General features: G+C 31.9%; 1 protein-coding gene across 9 annotated transcripts in view; it reads right to left on the reverse strand.

The window, feature by feature from the left end:
- Positions 1-18,801, reverse strand: part of LOC129802704 (dystonin) — a 150,580-nt gene that overhangs the window by 128,001 nt on the left and 3,778 nt on the right. For 3 of the 9 annotated variants that reach the window (XM_055848731.1, XM_055848732.1, XM_055848730.1), the window contains exons 1-3: positions 13,492-13,753; positions 4,972-5,402; positions 1,852-2,003 (exon numbers count right to left, since the gene is read on the reverse strand). In XM_055848731.1, coding sequence (XP_055704706.1) covers positions 1,852-2,003; positions 4,972-5,158 — 339 coding nt within the window. In that variant the 5' untranslated portion in view covers positions 5,159-5,402; positions 13,492-13,753. Of the gene's footprint in view, positions 1-1,851; positions 2,004-4,971; positions 5,403-13,491; positions 13,754-18,801 lie in introns of those variants that run through there. The other 6 variants (XM_055848723.1, XM_055848727.1, XM_055848724.1 and 3 more) reach the window with 5 other exon arrangements.

Here is an 18,801-nt window from a genome sequence, read left to right on the forward strand (position 1 = left end):
TGTTCGTGCATTTTTGTTCGTCTGATAAAACTTTACGAAGGAGTGACAAAATGTTACGAACACTTTTCTGTGTGTTTACAAACAAATGTTTGTAATTTAACATAAAATGTTCGTCAAGGAATAATATAACGTTTAATGTTTGTGAAAAAATATAAAGTTTTACGAACGTCTCAGTGGTTTATACAATTTACGAGAATTTTGTAAGTCTCCAGTAGGAATTCACAAACATTTACAAACAAATTTATGAAAGATTTTTTCCTCTCGAATTGTTAGAATCTCTTCACTGAGAAAAAATGGGGGTGCGATTAACTTTTTTTCCTCATAATTTAAACACTTTTTAGGTGTAAAAAATATATCAACATTTTTTAATGTTAATTTTACACCTTTTTATGAGTAAAATTAACATGCAAAAGGGTAACTTTAACCCATAATCCACCTAAAAGCATAATATTTACACTTAAAAAGCATAATATTTTGCACGATTAAGAGGGTTCACGAAGGCTATCAATGGTAAAACTGTGAAGCTCCTGTGTCATTTATTTTACAAAATATTGAATTTTGATTTAAAAAATTTTGCTCCAGTCTTTTCAACATTCCTCTACACAAATTGACTACAATTTACAATTCTATTGATTGCTGGCTCTTAAATTGTACTCGACCTGTATTTTAAGCCTGTTAATAATTTGTCGCTTTTTACATTCAATATTTTCAGAAGTTTTACACTTTAAAAATACAGTAGACTTTCGCTTATCCGTAAAAGCGGAACCAAATTGTCACACGGATTAAGAAATTGATGCACATTAAATAAATCGTTTAAAATCCAACGATTTTTTCGTTTACATAGGAAAATTTTGTGAAGAGAATCCTTATCTGATCGAATCGATATTCCTCCTGAATATGCGTACGTTCCAAAAGAGTCAGAGTAGGGAGAGATGGGGCACCTTTGAATTAGGGCAACTTTGAAATTAGACTTTTTTCTCCTAAAGCCATTTAGGTTTAGTCAAGTTCTTGAAGATTTGACATTTTCAAAAATCATGCAATTATTGCATTGAATTTCGAGAATCACTAGGATCAATTGCCTTTAATATTTAATCCAAACCAAAATTTTGGCAAAAATTCTGCTTATTGATGATTTAGAGCAGTTAAGTCACATAGTTACATCTTAGATCTGAAGCGTGTATAATTTTAAATAAAATTGACCCTTATCATCATAATGTAAATTATCTTCACAATTGGTTTGTAGAGCTAAACTATATCATGATAAGGCTCAATTCTATTTAAAAATAGGAGAAAAGGTCCAATTTCAAAGCTGCTCCAATTTTAAGGTACCCACTTCCCTCTAGATCCCCTTAGAGCACAATTGCTTTAACAAAAACACGGGCCTCTCGACATTTAATTTTTCTATACGTTTTTGCATAGAGGCACTGAAGACTATTGGCAAGTTTTTTCGTAAAGAGAATTGACTTATCAGTCTGATATATTTCGAAATTGTGCATTAAAATCTATCCGAAAATACATATTTCATAATGTTCGCCAAAATTATACAAGAACTACGAGAAAATTTGTTTAAGTCGCGGTGCAATAGCTGCAAAATTTTTACAAGGAAAAGTGAAAAATAACTTCACTTTTTATTAGGTTTGATGGGCCCTTGAACAAAAACCTCTAAAACATGAACAATATGTCAACAAAATTTCTGAAACTCAATTGTCTCATTTTATGTCTACTCTGCATTGAGCTTTGTCAAAAATGATTGTAATTTAATATCGAAATTATTTTAAAAAAAAATTGAACAGTATGTTTCTAAATGATTGAAATTACTTAGTTTAAAAAAGTATATTCTAATCAACTCACCAGATTCTCTCCGGAAAGCACCTCAAGGAGTGTGAGCAAATTTCTTCCATCGCGAAGATCCTCGAAAAGATCGTGAATCCTCTTTCCTGCCTTGCTCAAATGTTTGTTAACCCATTTCGTGAAGGTTTTCTTTTGAATGGCGTCGCGTTCATCTGGTTTTTGTAATTTATTCCAAGAAGGAACAAAAAAGGCAAATATGAGTATTATTCAATCAAATAAATTACAATTAAAGCAACAATTAAAAGACAGCGATAAAAAATTAATTTTTATGATTCCACAGCATATTGTTAAAAAAAAAAGAAACCAACATACACCAAGTTCTCGAAATTCTTTCAAAGTGTATTTTTCACCCAAGAATCCCCCCTCCCACCAACACTATTTCACACACCACATTCTCGAGCGTTTCTTTGCCTCGAAGATGGCATAAAATTAAAATAATAATTAAATAAGAATAATTTTCTGGTGACATTTGATGTGGAGATCGAGATACTCGTGTTGGGTGTTTAATTGAAAAATCGCTTTCAAATATAAATTCCGCACCATTTTTCGCCAACAATTTTTGCATCTCATTGGAATAATTTCTGAATTAATTTTCTAAATTTATTTATATTAAGAGAGCATTTGTCAATGAATATCCCACACAAACAAATACCAAAATCATACAAAAACACAATTTTTTCACACTGAAAAATAAAGACTATAATTTGAAAAAATGTGAAGTATAGCAATTGAAAAAGATTCAATTCAGACTTTATGGCGTAAAATTAAAAAAAAAAAATGTAAACATTTATATCTTGAGTGCATTTAATTGATTGATAACGTCTCACGTTTTATCTCTTCAAATTCGCTAGGTATATCTAGGGGAAAGCTTCTAGCCTTCGCACATTACTCTGCCTGCAAACATTTTGTATTTTTCGCGGATTCCTTTAATGAATCTGATCTAGGGTGGAATCACCAGTTCTCGCCAGTGCCCCACTTCTCGCCACTTACATTGAAATCGCTATTTTTCGCAATTTATGAAATAAATGAGTCGCAATTTTTTTTGTATTGTTTCTGCTTCTACGCATAGAATCGAAAAATAATAATTATTCGTTTTGGATTCACGATTTTGATCACTTTTTAGAGCGATATTTTAAGCAAGTGCATCGAATCCAACATCTCTTACCAAATGTACTAAGTGTCGTCAAATTTTCATCAGGCCAAAAATACCTATTTGGGTAAATAATTTGTCTATTGAATATTTAATTGCACTTGTGGAATACATAAAATTTGTATTTAGTCAATTAATATTTCATTTTATATTATTTTTGTATAAAAATGAGGCATGGCGAGAAGTGGTAATATTCTGGAATTGATTTTACCACCTGTCGCCATATCTTTTCAATAGGCTACGCTAACTTCACTTCGTACATTCTCAGTTGTCAAATCTGCATTGTTTACTTTCTGCAAAAGCCCCATAATTTGATTTCTCAAATAAAAGTGAAGAAAAATCATTTAAAGAGAGTAATAATAAAGTGATCACAAGGAAAGAGAAATGGTGAATGTATTCTTTTCATAGCATTGCCTAAAATAACCGAGTGTGGTTCTTTTCAAGTGGGTGGCGAGAAGTGGTTACAAATTTTACAAAACTGGCGAAAAGTGGTAAAAAGTGGCGACGAAATGGTTATTTTTGCATTATTAATAAAAATCAGTTTTTTAAGTAGTCCAGCGTTATGTTCTAGGATTATTGTTTTCACGTATCTAGAGCCAATACATCTAAGTAACTTTGTGTCAAATTTGACTTATCTTGTAACAAGGATTCAAAAGTTATGATTAAATGAATTTAATTTTTTCCTAAACATGGCGATAGCCGGTTATTCCACCCTATGGCAATATATTTTAAAAACCTAGTCTTTAATCACACATTTCTTTAAAAAAAATAGGCCAGTTTCATTAAAAAATATGAAATGTTTGAAGACAGAGTGTGTGCGAAGCCTGAAACCTCTCTCCTATATAATATTTTCTAATTTCACTTGGGATTTGTTGTTTTGTAGTGCTCAAGGTTAGATTTGTTTAAAATTCAATCCTTTTTTATTTATTATTTTTCATTAAAGGTTATTCCGTATTAGGCATGTTACACAGGAAAAAAATGTTGCAAAACTGTTTGTAAAAGTTTGTAAATTAGTATTGGGAACTTATGAAATGCTCGTAAATCGTATAACCCAGAAAAAAGTTCGTAAAAGTTTGTACTTGTTCAAAAAACATTGTTCGTAACATGATCACTTGACGACCATTTTTTTAACAAACATTTGTAAATATTCTCAAAAACATGGAAAAATGTTCGTAAGATTTTGTCATTTGTTCGTAAAACGTTGTCAGACAAACAAAAATATACGAACAAAATGTTTGTAAATGAACAAAAAATGTTCGTCAAGTGATCAAGTTACGAACAATGTTTATGGAAAAAATACAAACTTTTACGAACCTTTTTGTTGGTTATACGATTCACGATCATTTTGTAAGTCTCCAGTAGGAATTCACAAACATTTGCGAACAGAAATATTTTTTTCTGTGTAAATACTTTATGCTTATCTACTCTAAAAAAAAGTCATGTAAAACGAACAAATGGAGTTTGTTCAAATTTTGTCAAAAGGATGTCACAATGTGACTTTAACAAAACTTTTTCTTTCATTTTAAATGAAAAAAATACCCTTTTGACAAATTTTTGACAAGATCTAGTTTATTATTAACAAACAGAAATATTTTTCTTTGTCGATTTGACAAAACTTTTCTGTATACTGTATCGAAAAAAAACATCATTTTGACAAACTTGTATTGTTAATTTGACAAAACTTTTTTTAGAGTAGTTCTAGCTTGAAATAAGCATTATAAACTTTCCTTAAAAAGAATTATGAATTTCATAACATATTAGGATTTTTATTTATTTTATTATTTTAAAATAAAATGCAATTAATGCGTTTTATTAAATTTCTTATCATCATTTAATTAAGCCTGTCATAAAACTCTTTCTAGTCATTATTTGCAGTTCACAATTCCTATTGTGAAATTTTTTAAAAAAATTTATTAGGTGCTTGTAATCCTTGTATTAGCAAAAGCCTGATAAAAGATCAAAAGATAAACCTTTAAATTGTGTCAGAGCATCTTCGTAGCCGCCGTGTTGGTCTTTGAGTCTCTTCGGCGGACTATCCTCCTTGAAGGGGCTTCCCTCATGCAATTTTGCCTTGTGTCCACTCCTCGGAACATTGTCAATGATATCCTCACGTGGATCGAATCCCAGGCGATCCTTGTAGTAAATTTGCGTAGACATCCTTTTCACTCTCTTACTTATTTATTTATTTTTTTTCACAAATGGCACATGAGTATAGATCAGCAAAGGATTCGACCTAAATTCTCCAGATATATTCGACTTTTCCTAGACTATTTTTATCCCCACTTTTATGGCCACTGATTGATAAATACTTTCAGTTCGACACTTTTTATCATTTCATTGATAATTCCTTCTTTTCGGCTTCCACGTTTCTTTTCTTTTTTTTTCTTCTGTAAATTGTGTTCTATATTGGTGAATTGAAAAAGAAAACAAACCTAACAATAATTTTAATTCCAATACAAAGCACTATTATTAATTAATTTTTTTTTGTAGATAAGACTGCAACTAAACTACACGGAATTCACACCAAAGTGTTTGTTATTATAAACACAGCTATGGAATTACTGTGTTAAGAAATAGTCTTCACAACTTCTGCCATCTGAGACTGTCTTATTAAACAGTAGATCTTGAGATTTGAACAAGTGCTAAACGAGTTGACAAATAGATCATCGCTTAAAATACGATAATCCCTCTCTCTCTCTCTCTGTCCATATCATGATGTTTATGGTAAAAGTATGATTTAGACTCCATCTCCACAAAAATAAAAAAACAAACAAAATCCTTTGGAAATTGCTAGTGAAGAAAGCAAAATTCAATTTTTTGCAGACCAGTAAAAGATGAAAAAACTCCTACGTGAATTTAATCCATTTTTTCGAGAGCAACACAACACCCATAATGCAATTCATATTTCCAGTATAATGTGACTCATGAAGCTTTAAAAAAATATATGTGGAGATTTATTGAGAAATTAACAAATCTAAATTGCAAGATTGTCGCCCTCTCTGAGAAATTATAAATCAAATATTGTCTGCAGAAATTAACCAAGTCCGCCTCGTTGAAAATACCATTATGAATTTCTTTGGAGCATAAATTTAAGAGCAAAGAAATACTACTACCAACATTTATCCAGCTTATATGTTCTTTCAAAATCAAAACATTTGGTAATAAATTGCAAATTCCAAGTTAAACACTTATATATAAATATAAATGCTATCAACGCTTAAATCACTTCTACTTTAGAACCGTGAAAATTTGCATAGTTATGCTAAATATGAATAAGATTCATTGATTAACATTGAAGATAAAAAGGCTGGTCAAAAACATACATTTCGATGCTAACATTTCCTTCAATACTTAAAAAAAAGTTTTGTCAAGCAGAAAAATGGATCTTGTTAAAATTTTTGCCAAAAGGATGTTGTTTATCAATTTGACAAAACTTTGTCTCCTATCTTGTACGGAAAAACATCCTTTTAACAAACTTTCTACAAAATCCAATTATGGCCGTCGATTTGACAAAACTTTTTTTTTCAGAATGTGCTTCGTATTCAAGATATGATTTTAAAATCTGAGAAAGGCGAGTTCGCAGGGAGAAAGAGTTATGGTTGCAAATGATCTAATTCAGAAGTAAGGGCACTGCGCTAAATTTTAGACAGTTTGCAATATCGGACACTTCTTTATTTCTCAAAATTCGTGCTCTACTTTATCCTATCTTTTCCTCTAGACAGGTGTCTAAACTCGTATCCTAAACTGTACTGAAATTATCAAAAAGCAGAAAGAATATCTTGAACCTTCTTTTTATACAGAATGTTGGCCAAAGAACAAAAATTATGAAAACAACAAAAGATATTAGTAAGCAAAGTCACAAAAGTTTTTAAAGTGTTAATAGGCGTTCTTTCCATCCTAGCATTGAAAGTAAGAGCCTTAATTTTGAATCACTGTCGATTAAAACTTAATGTTTTCCTGATGCCGAGTGTTTCCTTTTAAATCTTTTTCACATTTGAAATAAAGTCATTATTATTTTATATTAACCAAATTCAAAGTGAATTGGATTAAAATGAAAACGACTTTTTAGTCATATAAATACACTTGAATTATTTCGTAAATTTGGGATTAATTTACGTAAAGGTTTATATTGAATTGAAATGTAAGGGAACTACACCAATTTCGAGGCTGCTTGAAATATCGGACAGTTCATTGTTTCTCAAAATTTCATATTATTTTTAACACAGATTCTACGACCAAAATATTGTAAAAATTTTAGGAAGAGTTCAGGACGGTCAAAGGACTTCGAGAAACTGAGTGTTCGATATTAAACACAAGAAATATCTATGTTTTTATTCAATTTTACAGAATAACAAAATCATTTGGGGCTTATAATCCTTTTTAAAATGAATAAAAATGTAGACATAGCTTTGGTGGTCTATTTCGGCCACCTTCATTCTCATAGTTCCTTGCCCTTCCGGAATCCTTCCAAAGTCTTTTTAACATCTTCTCGTTTATCGAAGATACATTTTTTGTTATTTTATTGCAAAATATAATCTCTATAATATGCAAAAACTAAAAATTCATGGAAATTTGAGAAATAAAAATGTGGCCGGAATTGCAAGCTGGCCGGAATTTGATACACTTACGCTACATATCTTTTAATTTTCTATGTTTATTTAAAAAACGTTGTCGCAGTTTTGTAATACAGCAAAAAGGTTGTGCATTATTTTAAATATTTCGTAAGAGATTTCTTTAAAGGGCAAACTGTCATTAAATGAACTATATTATCGATTCTCTAAAAGAGGTTTCATTTAATCTTAAGTGAGCCCTTTATGCTCACAAAGGAATCATACGCTTGTAAGCTGTGATTATTTTGCTAGTAAAGTCAAAAACAAATTTCTAAAAATGATATCAACGTACGAACAAAATTAATATTATTAATTTTTAATAGAAAGACACCACAATGTCCAAAATCGACATATGTCCGTGTAAAACTTAATGGGTGGTATAATACCAGCATAAATTTATGCAACATAAAATTGAAACACTTTTACACATTTTATTTCTAATATACCCAATTAAATTTTTGCATATGTCTTTGTGGCAAAATATTTAATTCAGCACTTAAATAAAAATCAAAATGCAAAAAAGTGCGTGGAAAAGATCCAAGTACGAATTGTCATTCAAGATTAGGCCTTTTTTCCAGTGATCTTCAAGGTATTTTATTTCAATATTCCTTCGACAAATTAACAAATTAATTACTGATATAAATAATGTTGATAGAGCTTTTTTACACCAAACCAAAAAAAAAGCCCGTATACTTTACGTGTGATCCTCTCATGTGGAAATATTTACCCACACTTTTGGGTGATGATCTTGAGTCATTAAAATTACGATCTTCATGGCTTAATCGCGACACAATATATACTGCGAATTCGCTTCATGGTTCCTCCATGGTGACAACTATGCAAAAATATATGATGAAAAAAAATATCTATCCACTTCAAATAATGAAAAAATGACGAAAATTGCAATTTAATGTCTTATTTGATTATTTAATAAATATTTAGATAACCACATTCCTGGTAATAGTTTGGTGCGATCAGCTAGAGATCACTTTTCTTCCAATGGAAATTTTCACTGTATTATAAATTCTTTTATATATACTTATTTCTTGTACAGGCAAAGACAAGTCCATGATCGCAAAGAGCTTAATATGTACATAGTCTCTGCGTAGGATGGAAGCTGGCAAAAGAAAGCCAATCGAATGGGGAGAAATATCCAGCATTGCTTGAATCCCCATAAAAGCAAGTAGAACAAGGCTGTATTAAATTAACGTGTCATACGATTTTTCTCCTGAACACTCTATATTTTTCTTAACTTCTCTCTCTCTCTCTCTTTCTTAAAATACCTTTAATTTTTAATTTAGTGCACTTTTCTTGCACATTGAAAAATTTCTAAGAAAAATCATCATGAATTTCTGGGGAAAGCTCCAGCATTTTCAATAAATGATTTCGCTTTGCTTGTACTCTTACATCAATAGTATCCGTCTGTTGTAGAAAGATATCCACATTGTGGAGCCACGTAATATGTTATTTGTAGAGTTGTAATCAACGAAAAAAGGCACTACGTCACCTCAAGATATGTACACAATGGAATAGGTGTAAAATCAACGGATACCCCCACCTCACCGTTCTTCCGCGATAGAATTCTCAACAAATTTGAATCTCACAATTTTATTACAATCACGCTCTTTAGAGTACATTACCTAACTCTTACTTGCTCAATCAAAATGTTCTCAAGATCAAGACACAATTTATATACACTTATCCCTCTCCAGAACATATACTATTTTCGACAAATTTCTTCCAATCACACTAACCGATAACTACTAACTGAAATAGTCATCGCAATGAAACGTTCATATTCGATAAGTAAATCGTGAATGTAACACCATAAGAGTAATCATGAATCATTTTGATTTGGAAAAAAAATGACGAATCATACAATATTGTAGTCAAATTGAATAAAATTCTGCAGTAACTTTCACACGCAGCTACTCTGAGGTTTTGTAGAAGGAAATCTCTGATGATGAGGTTTGAATGACCAGTCTACCTACATTTTAGTGCTTACTTTATTGCAACAAAGATGATTAACAGAAACATATTGCTATTGATTATTTAGATATTGCTTAGCATTTGCTTTCAAATTCAAATACAGCCGGTCGATTTCTGCCGGTATATTACAATCCAATATCTAATAAGGTAAGTTATTACGAGTGGGCGTTACAAGAAATCGATTTTTGCATATCGTATAACGAATATCGCCTTCTTCTTATGGCCACTTTCCGTCAAAAACTTCTGTTTTAACCGGATTAAATCAATATAATTTTGAAAAAATATAAACTGGTGTGTGACAGAGGAATATACTTTACTGGGAACTTCAACCATTATAAGTCAGATCTTCGAGGAATCACAAATTAGATCATTTATGCTTTCACTGAATTCCTTTAGTGCTTTTTCGGAAATTGGTTTTTTGAAAAAGTAGCTTTTCTTAAATAGCTGAAGATCAGGAGTTTATTTACCTACATCTACATCCTGTGAAATTTACATACCTAAAACTCCGCAGGAATATACATACACAAGTATATAAAATTAATGATTATTAGGAAAAAGGGGTCAGCCAGGTGCCTACACTCAATTTTTTTTGGAAATATTCCATTGAAAATGTGTGTCTTGTACTTCTTATTTTGCTTAGTTTAAAGTTGACCTGGGCATTGAGCTCTTGACCCAATTAGGGACAGAAGATTGTAAATGGGTTGAGATAATGGTATGAAAAATCAAACCGGTGTTCATAATTTTCTGAGTTTAAGCTTTTTAGACTGGTTTTAAAAGACTACATTACTCATATAAAGGACCCATTCAAAGGGTAGTATAAAGATTTATCCCAAACTGTCATACATTGAGAACTCAGGATCATCAATTAGAGGTCCTTTGCATAAATTTCCTTTATCTTAATCCTTTACTATCGAATTTTATAAGCTAAATATTCTCGAGGACCAGCTTGAATCTATATCGGCCCTAATGTGCTAGACACACTTACGGTTAAAGTCTAGAGACGACTAAACTCGTTCAAAGCCAAGTCAGTTCCTTACATACTATAACCGAGATTTAGTATTCACAGCGACTCACTAAATATAACTTTTCAGGGTTTTTAGACAGATATATTAATTGCAATGATGATGAAACTATATAAAATATTATTATGCCTTATACAAGACACATTTACGACTTAAGCTGAGAGGCGGCTTAACGTAATTGTAATCAAAATAATGATCAAGTTACCTTTTCATCAGTTTCTGACTAATCCCTATCTAGGCTTAAATCAAGAAATGGCTTATTTAGTCGGAAACTGAAGGGAATTTAGTCAAAGTATTATTTTGATTATAATTATGTTAAGCTGTCTCTCGGCTTGAGTAGTTGGTATGTCTAGGGCGTAACTCTATTGCCGGCTTCAGACTGGAGGTTTAGCCCAGTTCCCGAACGTCTCAAAAATCTAAATAATAAGCAATTTTATTGATTTTTCAAAATCAATTGCCCTTAATATTTAATCCTAAACAACAATTCCCTAAAAAATCATGCCTGGATAAGGAATTAGAGGAGTTAGGCCAGATGGATAGCCCTAGGTCTGAAGCCCATATATGAATGAAACCCTCAAAAAATGATCTTTTGTGAGTGCTACTAAATGTTAAACTGCGTTTGCAACGTGTCAGAAACAGACTTGGCTAGTTAGTCGTAGGTGTGTCCTGCACATAAGGCTTAACCGCAAGCTTTAACTTCTATAATTTCCTAACAACAGAGATTAAGAGAGATTAACAAGTCGAAGAGATTAAGTTTAGGATCTTCAAATAGGGGCAAATGATCCTTCAAACTTAAAATTCAGTAGTACTGATTTCCGTCTGAAAATTCAAGATGTTTTGGAGTAAAATTAAACATCTGGCTAAAGCCGATATAATCCCGAATACACTAGTTTAAGTACTCCCGGATTTTTTTTATTTACTTACAAAACCAGGGGCATGACATTTCCTATGTTTCCCATATATGTTTCTAGCGAGCCGGAAAAACTTTTGAGTTTATTAGGTGTTTTCTGTCATTGCAGAATGAATTAGCAAATAATACTAATACAAAATAAAAGAAAATTTAATAACGAAAAAGCAACCGAAAACCCCAAATTGGCAACCAACGTAGTTTTGGAGATATCTCGTGAAATGTGCACGAAAATAGGAAAAAATTTACACTAAAACTGGTCGCTTTTTTTAGAGCTAATGTCACCCCCCCCCCTGTATAAAACTATGATTTTAAAAAAATCGCTTTAAGTATATTGTTATATGATGGAAATGGGATGTTATAGGATGGATATTAAAATTTATTTATTGTATCTAATGAAGCACGAGTATACCTAATATGACGTGCTTTTCTTTAATCTGCGCTTTCCTTTAAACAGAGGTGTCCCAATCCCATATCCCAAATTGTACTAAAACAGTCAAAAGGCATGAATATTTTGAACTTTTTTTTTTATACAGAATGCTAGCCAAATAAATTGATATAAATGAATTTTGAATGATAAATTTTTAAAACCACAAAAGATATTAGTAAGCAATCGAACATAAGTCCTTAAAGTGTTAACAGACGTTCTTTCCTTCCTATTTTGTATTTAAATTAGAAGTCTTAACTTTGGATCAATGCCGGTTAAACCTCCATGTTTTCCTGATGCCGGTGTTTTGTTTTAAAACGTTTTTACATTCAGAGTAATCATTTTTTTTAATAATAGTAAAATTCAAACTGAAATAAATTCAGATAATTTTTTTTTTGCAATATAAGTAAACTCGGATTGTTTCGTAAATATGGGATTGACTTACGTAAATACCTATATCGATAATACACCGGTAAGTTAAAAAAAAAAACATGGCGACAAAGCAAAAATTTGCAGTTCGACTTATGATAAAATTTGCAATCTTTAATACGATTTTCTTATACGGAGGACTTTAATATGGAATTTTATTCAAAAATTTTTCTTTTGATAAAAAAACAAAATATATTGTTAGTGTTAATGCTAAACCGCGCCAAAAAGCTCAATCTTTATTCAAAAAATTCCACGCAAAATAAGGTATCTCATCGCATAATCGTATCGTATCGTATAATTTGCCTATCTGATAAAGTGATAAAGAGTAAATATGTATTATGTATGTAAATGAATTGTTTTGAAGAAAAAAAATAACACACAGAATCCTAATTTAATTAATTATCAGCATCTATACGACATAACAGTCTACTAAACTGGCTTCGACGGTGTCTTTCGACGAGTATTTCGTAATATATATTTCTCGAGGTAAAACTTTAAGTGGAATGTACACTAAGTACAATGAATTTAACTCCAGATAGAAGACTTTTCTATATTCTTCCCCACATCTGAATCATCTTTGTCTATATTGTAATTAGAAACAGAAGATTCTTTCTTGTCTGTCTAGTCTCTTAATTGAAAAATGAAGAAAAATTTCTTCACATTCTCTATCTCTCTCTCTATAGCTCTATCCTCAATATTATTTGCTTGGTTCTTTGCTTTTTCTGTTAACCCATCTCTCAAATACATAGGCAATTGTTAAAGAGTTTCTTGTCTTTCCAAACCTCGCACCTCCTTCATCCGATTCATCACTGTTATCTTCTCTCGCCCATATGAGCTTACACAGTAAATATATCCAAAACAGGCCACAATACATCATCACATGGTGAGAGAACAGTGGTTCAAAAATGACACAGAAAGAGAAGAGAGATTGACATACTAATGAATCTCATCAATGAATCAATATCATCGAACAATTGACATTCTCTCAACAATAATCTAATCTCTAACCACTCTTATTCCCTTTTTCAGACACGATACTAAAATATAAAAAACTCAACCTTCTATAATCTCTCAAGAGGTAGAAATAAAGAAAAACATCTACTAACTACAAAATTGATGAGCAAAACACACTGTTGTAAAAAAAAAATAAAACCAATCAGAGAACACAATCCAGGTGGAATCTAGGATGGACGGAATGTTTAAGAGAGATTGTCCCTTAAGAAAACTGCACAGAAATAAATGAGGGAGATGGAAATACACCCTCTAATTCTTTAAAAACACTTTGCAACTACTTGATAGAATAACAGTTTTGTGTGATGGAGGAGAAAACGCAACAATTTCATTCGACACTCAAGTTGAGACTAAACCTGCAAACCTGTTGATTGAAAGTAAAATTTGTATGCTTTTAGCGGCTCTCCAGTAGTATAGCCGCAAACACATTCATATTTTCATGTATTTAATTACAAACACATTGCTACTAGTCAACAAAAAAGCCATACACAAATCTCTCCAATATAATTAAATGTGAGAAAGGTCCGAAGTCGCCCCCATAGAACCAGTCATCGTACGTTTCTCCTCCTTTACTTCGTTCAAATCGTTAAGATTCGGCTTATCATACACATAAACAATCATAATACCATACATACAAACCTTTCCAGTACACCTATTAGAGACATTTATACACACACACTAACCCCACGTATTAAAATATTCAATGACGGAGGTTGAAGAATTTTTCTTCTCACTCACACCGCACTCCATCGAGGTATATCCACAAGAGGAATGTCAATTTCCACAATTCTAAGAATGAGACATAGCGAGAGCGCCACTTGACGTCATTGCGTGCGAAGGTGTCACTTAACCCCTCGAGCTAGGCGCCCCATCAGTGACACCCGAAAACACAACTCTTTTTAGCAGTGTAGATAGTAAACGTAGTAGAATCCTTCCTATGAATCCCTACCCAACATTCTGTAAATTTTCTTTCTAAATAAGGAATTGTTTTGAATTGAATTTGAAAATAGGACTAGAGCAGGATGGGGCAGTTTCACCCAAAACCATTTTTCTATGAATGGCAAATGAAATATGAATTGTATTCAATTTTGAAATAGGTTCTTTCGCCTATTTTTAAATAGAACTAGCCCTATTTTATAATGTCATGTATGTCTAAAGCTACCCCATTCATCCTATAATACAAAGGTGAGAAAAATACTAAATTGTGGTAAATATGGTCAACAAATTCATCCGTTGCAAACTTCATGGATATGCGGATCTAATTAAATTCCGTGTCAATTCGACATGATAACAAAACCAATAAATTGTTTACAAAATATCAATATACGAGATTGTATAGTGAGAGAGAGAGAGAGATCATTGTAGCAGGCTACATTTCTTTTCTATTTCGTTATTGGTATATCAGAATTCAATATATTGTCACTGCTTAGCAAGTTTCCAATTTAAAACCAAGCTTTTGGATTACATTTAAGTATTTTGTAGCTATAGCTAACCCTTTAGATTTTTTAAGATAACAAATATGACTGTAATTTGAATAATGAAAGGTAAAAGTGTAAGGAACAAGCCAACAATCCATTCTAATATCTATAATAATTGGGAGTGACCTGCTTATGCATCGACTGGTGTGGGCTCCAGACTGTTGCGAGCTTCCGCGCTACGTCCTAACACTTTCACTACTCACCAAGTACTGACGTCCGTACTTACTGAGATCGTATAATCGACTAACTCTAACACAGTCGTCTTCTCCACCACCAGAATCGCTGGCCTAGAAGAGAGACATTGCTTCTCGAATATTCGGGTTGCCTTAGCAGAGCATTTATTGCAATTAAGCGGGAAATTTGACTGCTATAAAAGCTTAACTCGATTGCACTTTAATAAACAATTTCCAGGATTTCTTTTTCGCATAAGGTGTGGCAGTTTCACTAATGCATGATTTTTGAACATATAAAACTTAAAAATAATAATAAAATATCCGGGAAATGTGCCGAGTATTTTCAAAGAGACAATACTAAAGAAGAATTATCTGGATGTTGTTAGCTTGAACATAAACCCAAACGTAGAAGGCAAGTGATAAAGAAATATATTTCGTTGATGATACAAAGAGAACTTGTTAATAGAAGGGCCAAATTACATTAAATTAAAAAAATCCTCAATTGTTAGTTCCCTGATAGAGCTAATGAAGAAAACCGAATAGAAATACTCCTAGAACTACTGAAGAAAGCCCATATCCGGACCGAAAGCCAAGGGCGTAGATAGGATTTTAGTAAAAGATGGGTTAAATTTGAAATTGTGAATACGCAAAAAATCCAACTTGAATTTAATTTTTATAAATTTAAAGTTCTTAAAAACGCAATGAAATCCTTTACTGAGAACTGAGACTTTTGAAAAAAAAATCACTTATTAAAAACTGTTTTATGAGGAAATTCTACTGTCTGATCCATTTCTACATCAATTTTGATGATTTCAGATCTGAGTAGCTGGAGTAGCTATTCTTGCTGGAAATTCCGCTTAAGTTTGATAATAATGTTCCAAAAGAAACGTTCTTAGACCAAGAAAGGTTCTTAAACTTTACCATAAACAATCGGAATAAATCCCTATTTTAATCCGATTTTGATGATTTTAAACGGTCCGGATAGCTCATAAACTCTTTTCATTTAAAGAATGAATATATTAGCTTTATGAGTATTTTCCGATGATAAATTTCAAAATAGGGAATCGGTAAGCGCCGGGGAATGGGATAGCTTAGAAAAAGACGATTTTTTACAAAGCTTCCGGATCGGACTTCAAGCCTTCCTCACAAAGAAATCAAAATCAAAGAAAGCAAGCCAAAATGAAGGATAAAAATATAAATAATTTGAAGTGCAGATCTTTTTTTCTAAGTTACCCCATTCCTCGACGGTCACCGGTTCCCTATTATTTACTTTATTTTTTTTTCTTAAGGAAAACTGATTAAAATTAGTTCAATTTCCTTTTGAAATTTTACTTAAAAGTTTTCTCATTTATTTTTCTCTTATACGACTCAACAGAAGACCTTTCAAGTCTGTAGGGGAAACTGGGGCACCACCAAACACGGGGTACCACCAAACAGTAATTTTTATTTCTAAACTACTTAGACTATCTCGACTATAAATTCCTGCCTATAAATTACTATCGGTCTTATCCTCTGATATCCAATATCTTATTAAAAAATCGCAGTGTTTGGTGGTACCCCGTGTTGGTGGTGCCCCAGTTTCCCCTAAGAATCGTAAGTGTCCTTTTCTTGAGTTAAAAATGCCCTTTAAGGCAAGCTGAATCTTAGAATTTTTTAAAATTTATTTTCAGTTTAGTTGTTCTTTAATTGAATTTCGTGTAATGGGGGAGGCAAGGACCTTTTCCTTCTCCTCCCTCGCTTTGCACTTGCCTAAAGCTCTGGGGAAGATTAAAAAGTATTTTAATCTTGAAGTGATTTTAATCCCACTGGCGATCATCGGAAAATCTTGAAATACACTAATCACACCAGTCCAAAATTTCTAAAATTTAGGACTTCTGCCTTACGCCTTTTAGTTAATAAACCTTTTCGATAGTCATAAAAAAATATTTAATTTTTTATTCCCTTAAATTTATTTACTGATCAAAGTTTACACTAATCAAGAGGAAAATACTTCTTGGAGGTTGTGTATTAAGGCTAAGACGGCGGTATAGTATAGTATAGCATACTCATTTTTCTCTTTCGTGTTGCCCTTTATTAGCAATATCAATGAATCTTCATCTTTAAAGTTGCATCAAATCGATCCCTATTACCAGAAGCTGGGTTTGTCCCTGTTGCTTTTACTGAGCTATTTTTGTACTTTCATTATATCATACCACAAACACAGAAAACCAACAAATCAGCGTAATATAATTAAAAGGTTTGTGGTAATTAGCATTTGCAAAAAAAATCTTAATAGTTTTGCATGAAACAATTCCCCAATTGGACTCTAAAACACCTTTTCCTCTTCAATTTTTAATACTTCCCTCAAAAGAAAGTAATTTCACCATCTAAGACTAAGTGACGCTTTTCTGTTTCCAACCGGCAATTACTCCACAAAATGTAGCGTGTCACGAACTAAATTTTATTAGTTAAATGTACCTAAGACACGCTACTCTGTTAATCAGAAGAAGTGAACAATAGTGCGATAAAGTATTTAAAAGAAAATTTGCATTAAAATAATTGCATTTCGGATACTCTATCCACCACTAAAATCCTTCTATATCTATCGTGGGGTGTTGATGTGGAAAAAAAAATAAAAACGATCTGTGGTTTGTGTATTACAACTTGAAAACATTAGATCATGTTTATTTCGTCACACGTAACACTTCTATATCTATATCAAGGCAATAAATGCTATCAATAATATTTTATCTAAAAAGAGTTAAGATTAAAAGAGAAAGAATGTGATTTTCTACCTAGATATAGGTATATGAATGTATAGGTACTAATTGATATTTAATTTTCTAACAATTGAATTTGAAAAAGAAATTTCAAGTATCGTTGGATATGATTCGTTCGGTCATGTGTGTGATCTTAATGAACCAAAGTACTCAATGTTCGAGATGGCTAATAATTCCGACATGACTTTTAACTCAAAGTCCACCTACGAAAGAATTAATTTATGTAAATTTATTTGAGACCACTCGAATGGGTTAATAGCGCCTATTAGTCATCATTTAAGGTGAGTTTTGACTTTATACAGTCAAATGCGAAAAATTCCGCCTCTGCATTGAGAATTGGAAGAATTCTTTCATCATCGTCCATAATTTTATTCTCTTGGCTCTTATATAGTGAGGAGAAAGGAGTCTATAAATGTAGTTTCGAAATGTCTACAAGTCATTATACACCAAAGTCATATATATGTGTTCAATTAAATTTTGCAAAAGACTTACAAGAAACGAAACAACACTGTTAAACACGAAACACCGTTAAAAGGTGTTGTTCTTTCATCTACTTTTACTTTGGCAGCTTCTTCTTCTTCCAATTACCTTTCTTCTCTGTGTTTTTTTTTTCTTATTCTCCCTCTTTATCTCACTTATTCAAAAAGTCCACCTGACTATGTACAAAAGAATCACTGGCCAACATCTTTCAAGTACAAAATCATCTTCAATCTTATTTTTTTTTCTTACTGATCACAGAGTTAGGTCTTCCGCATGGCTAGCAATAAAGCTAAATATTAACTGAAGAGGTCAGCCATAAAGCACAGTGCAGTGTCTCATTTTTTCCGTCTTGATGTTAATCTTGTAGCAATCAGAGTTGATAAGAAAGATTGCGTTTATTTCTCAGAGATATCACATTGATATTTATTGTTCAAGGACTTCCAATGCCATTGGAATGATGAAAAGCAATAAAAAAGGGGGGTGGCAAAGTGATCCAGATTTCGGGAAACGTTCGA

Source organism: Phlebotomus papatasi, chromosome 2 (assembly GCF_024763615.1).
Source record: "Phlebotomus papatasi isolate M1 chromosome 2, Ppap_2.1, whole genome shotgun sequence".
Lineage (NCBI taxonomy): Eukaryota > Metazoa > Arthropoda > Insecta > Diptera > Psychodidae > Phlebotomus > Phlebotomus papatasi.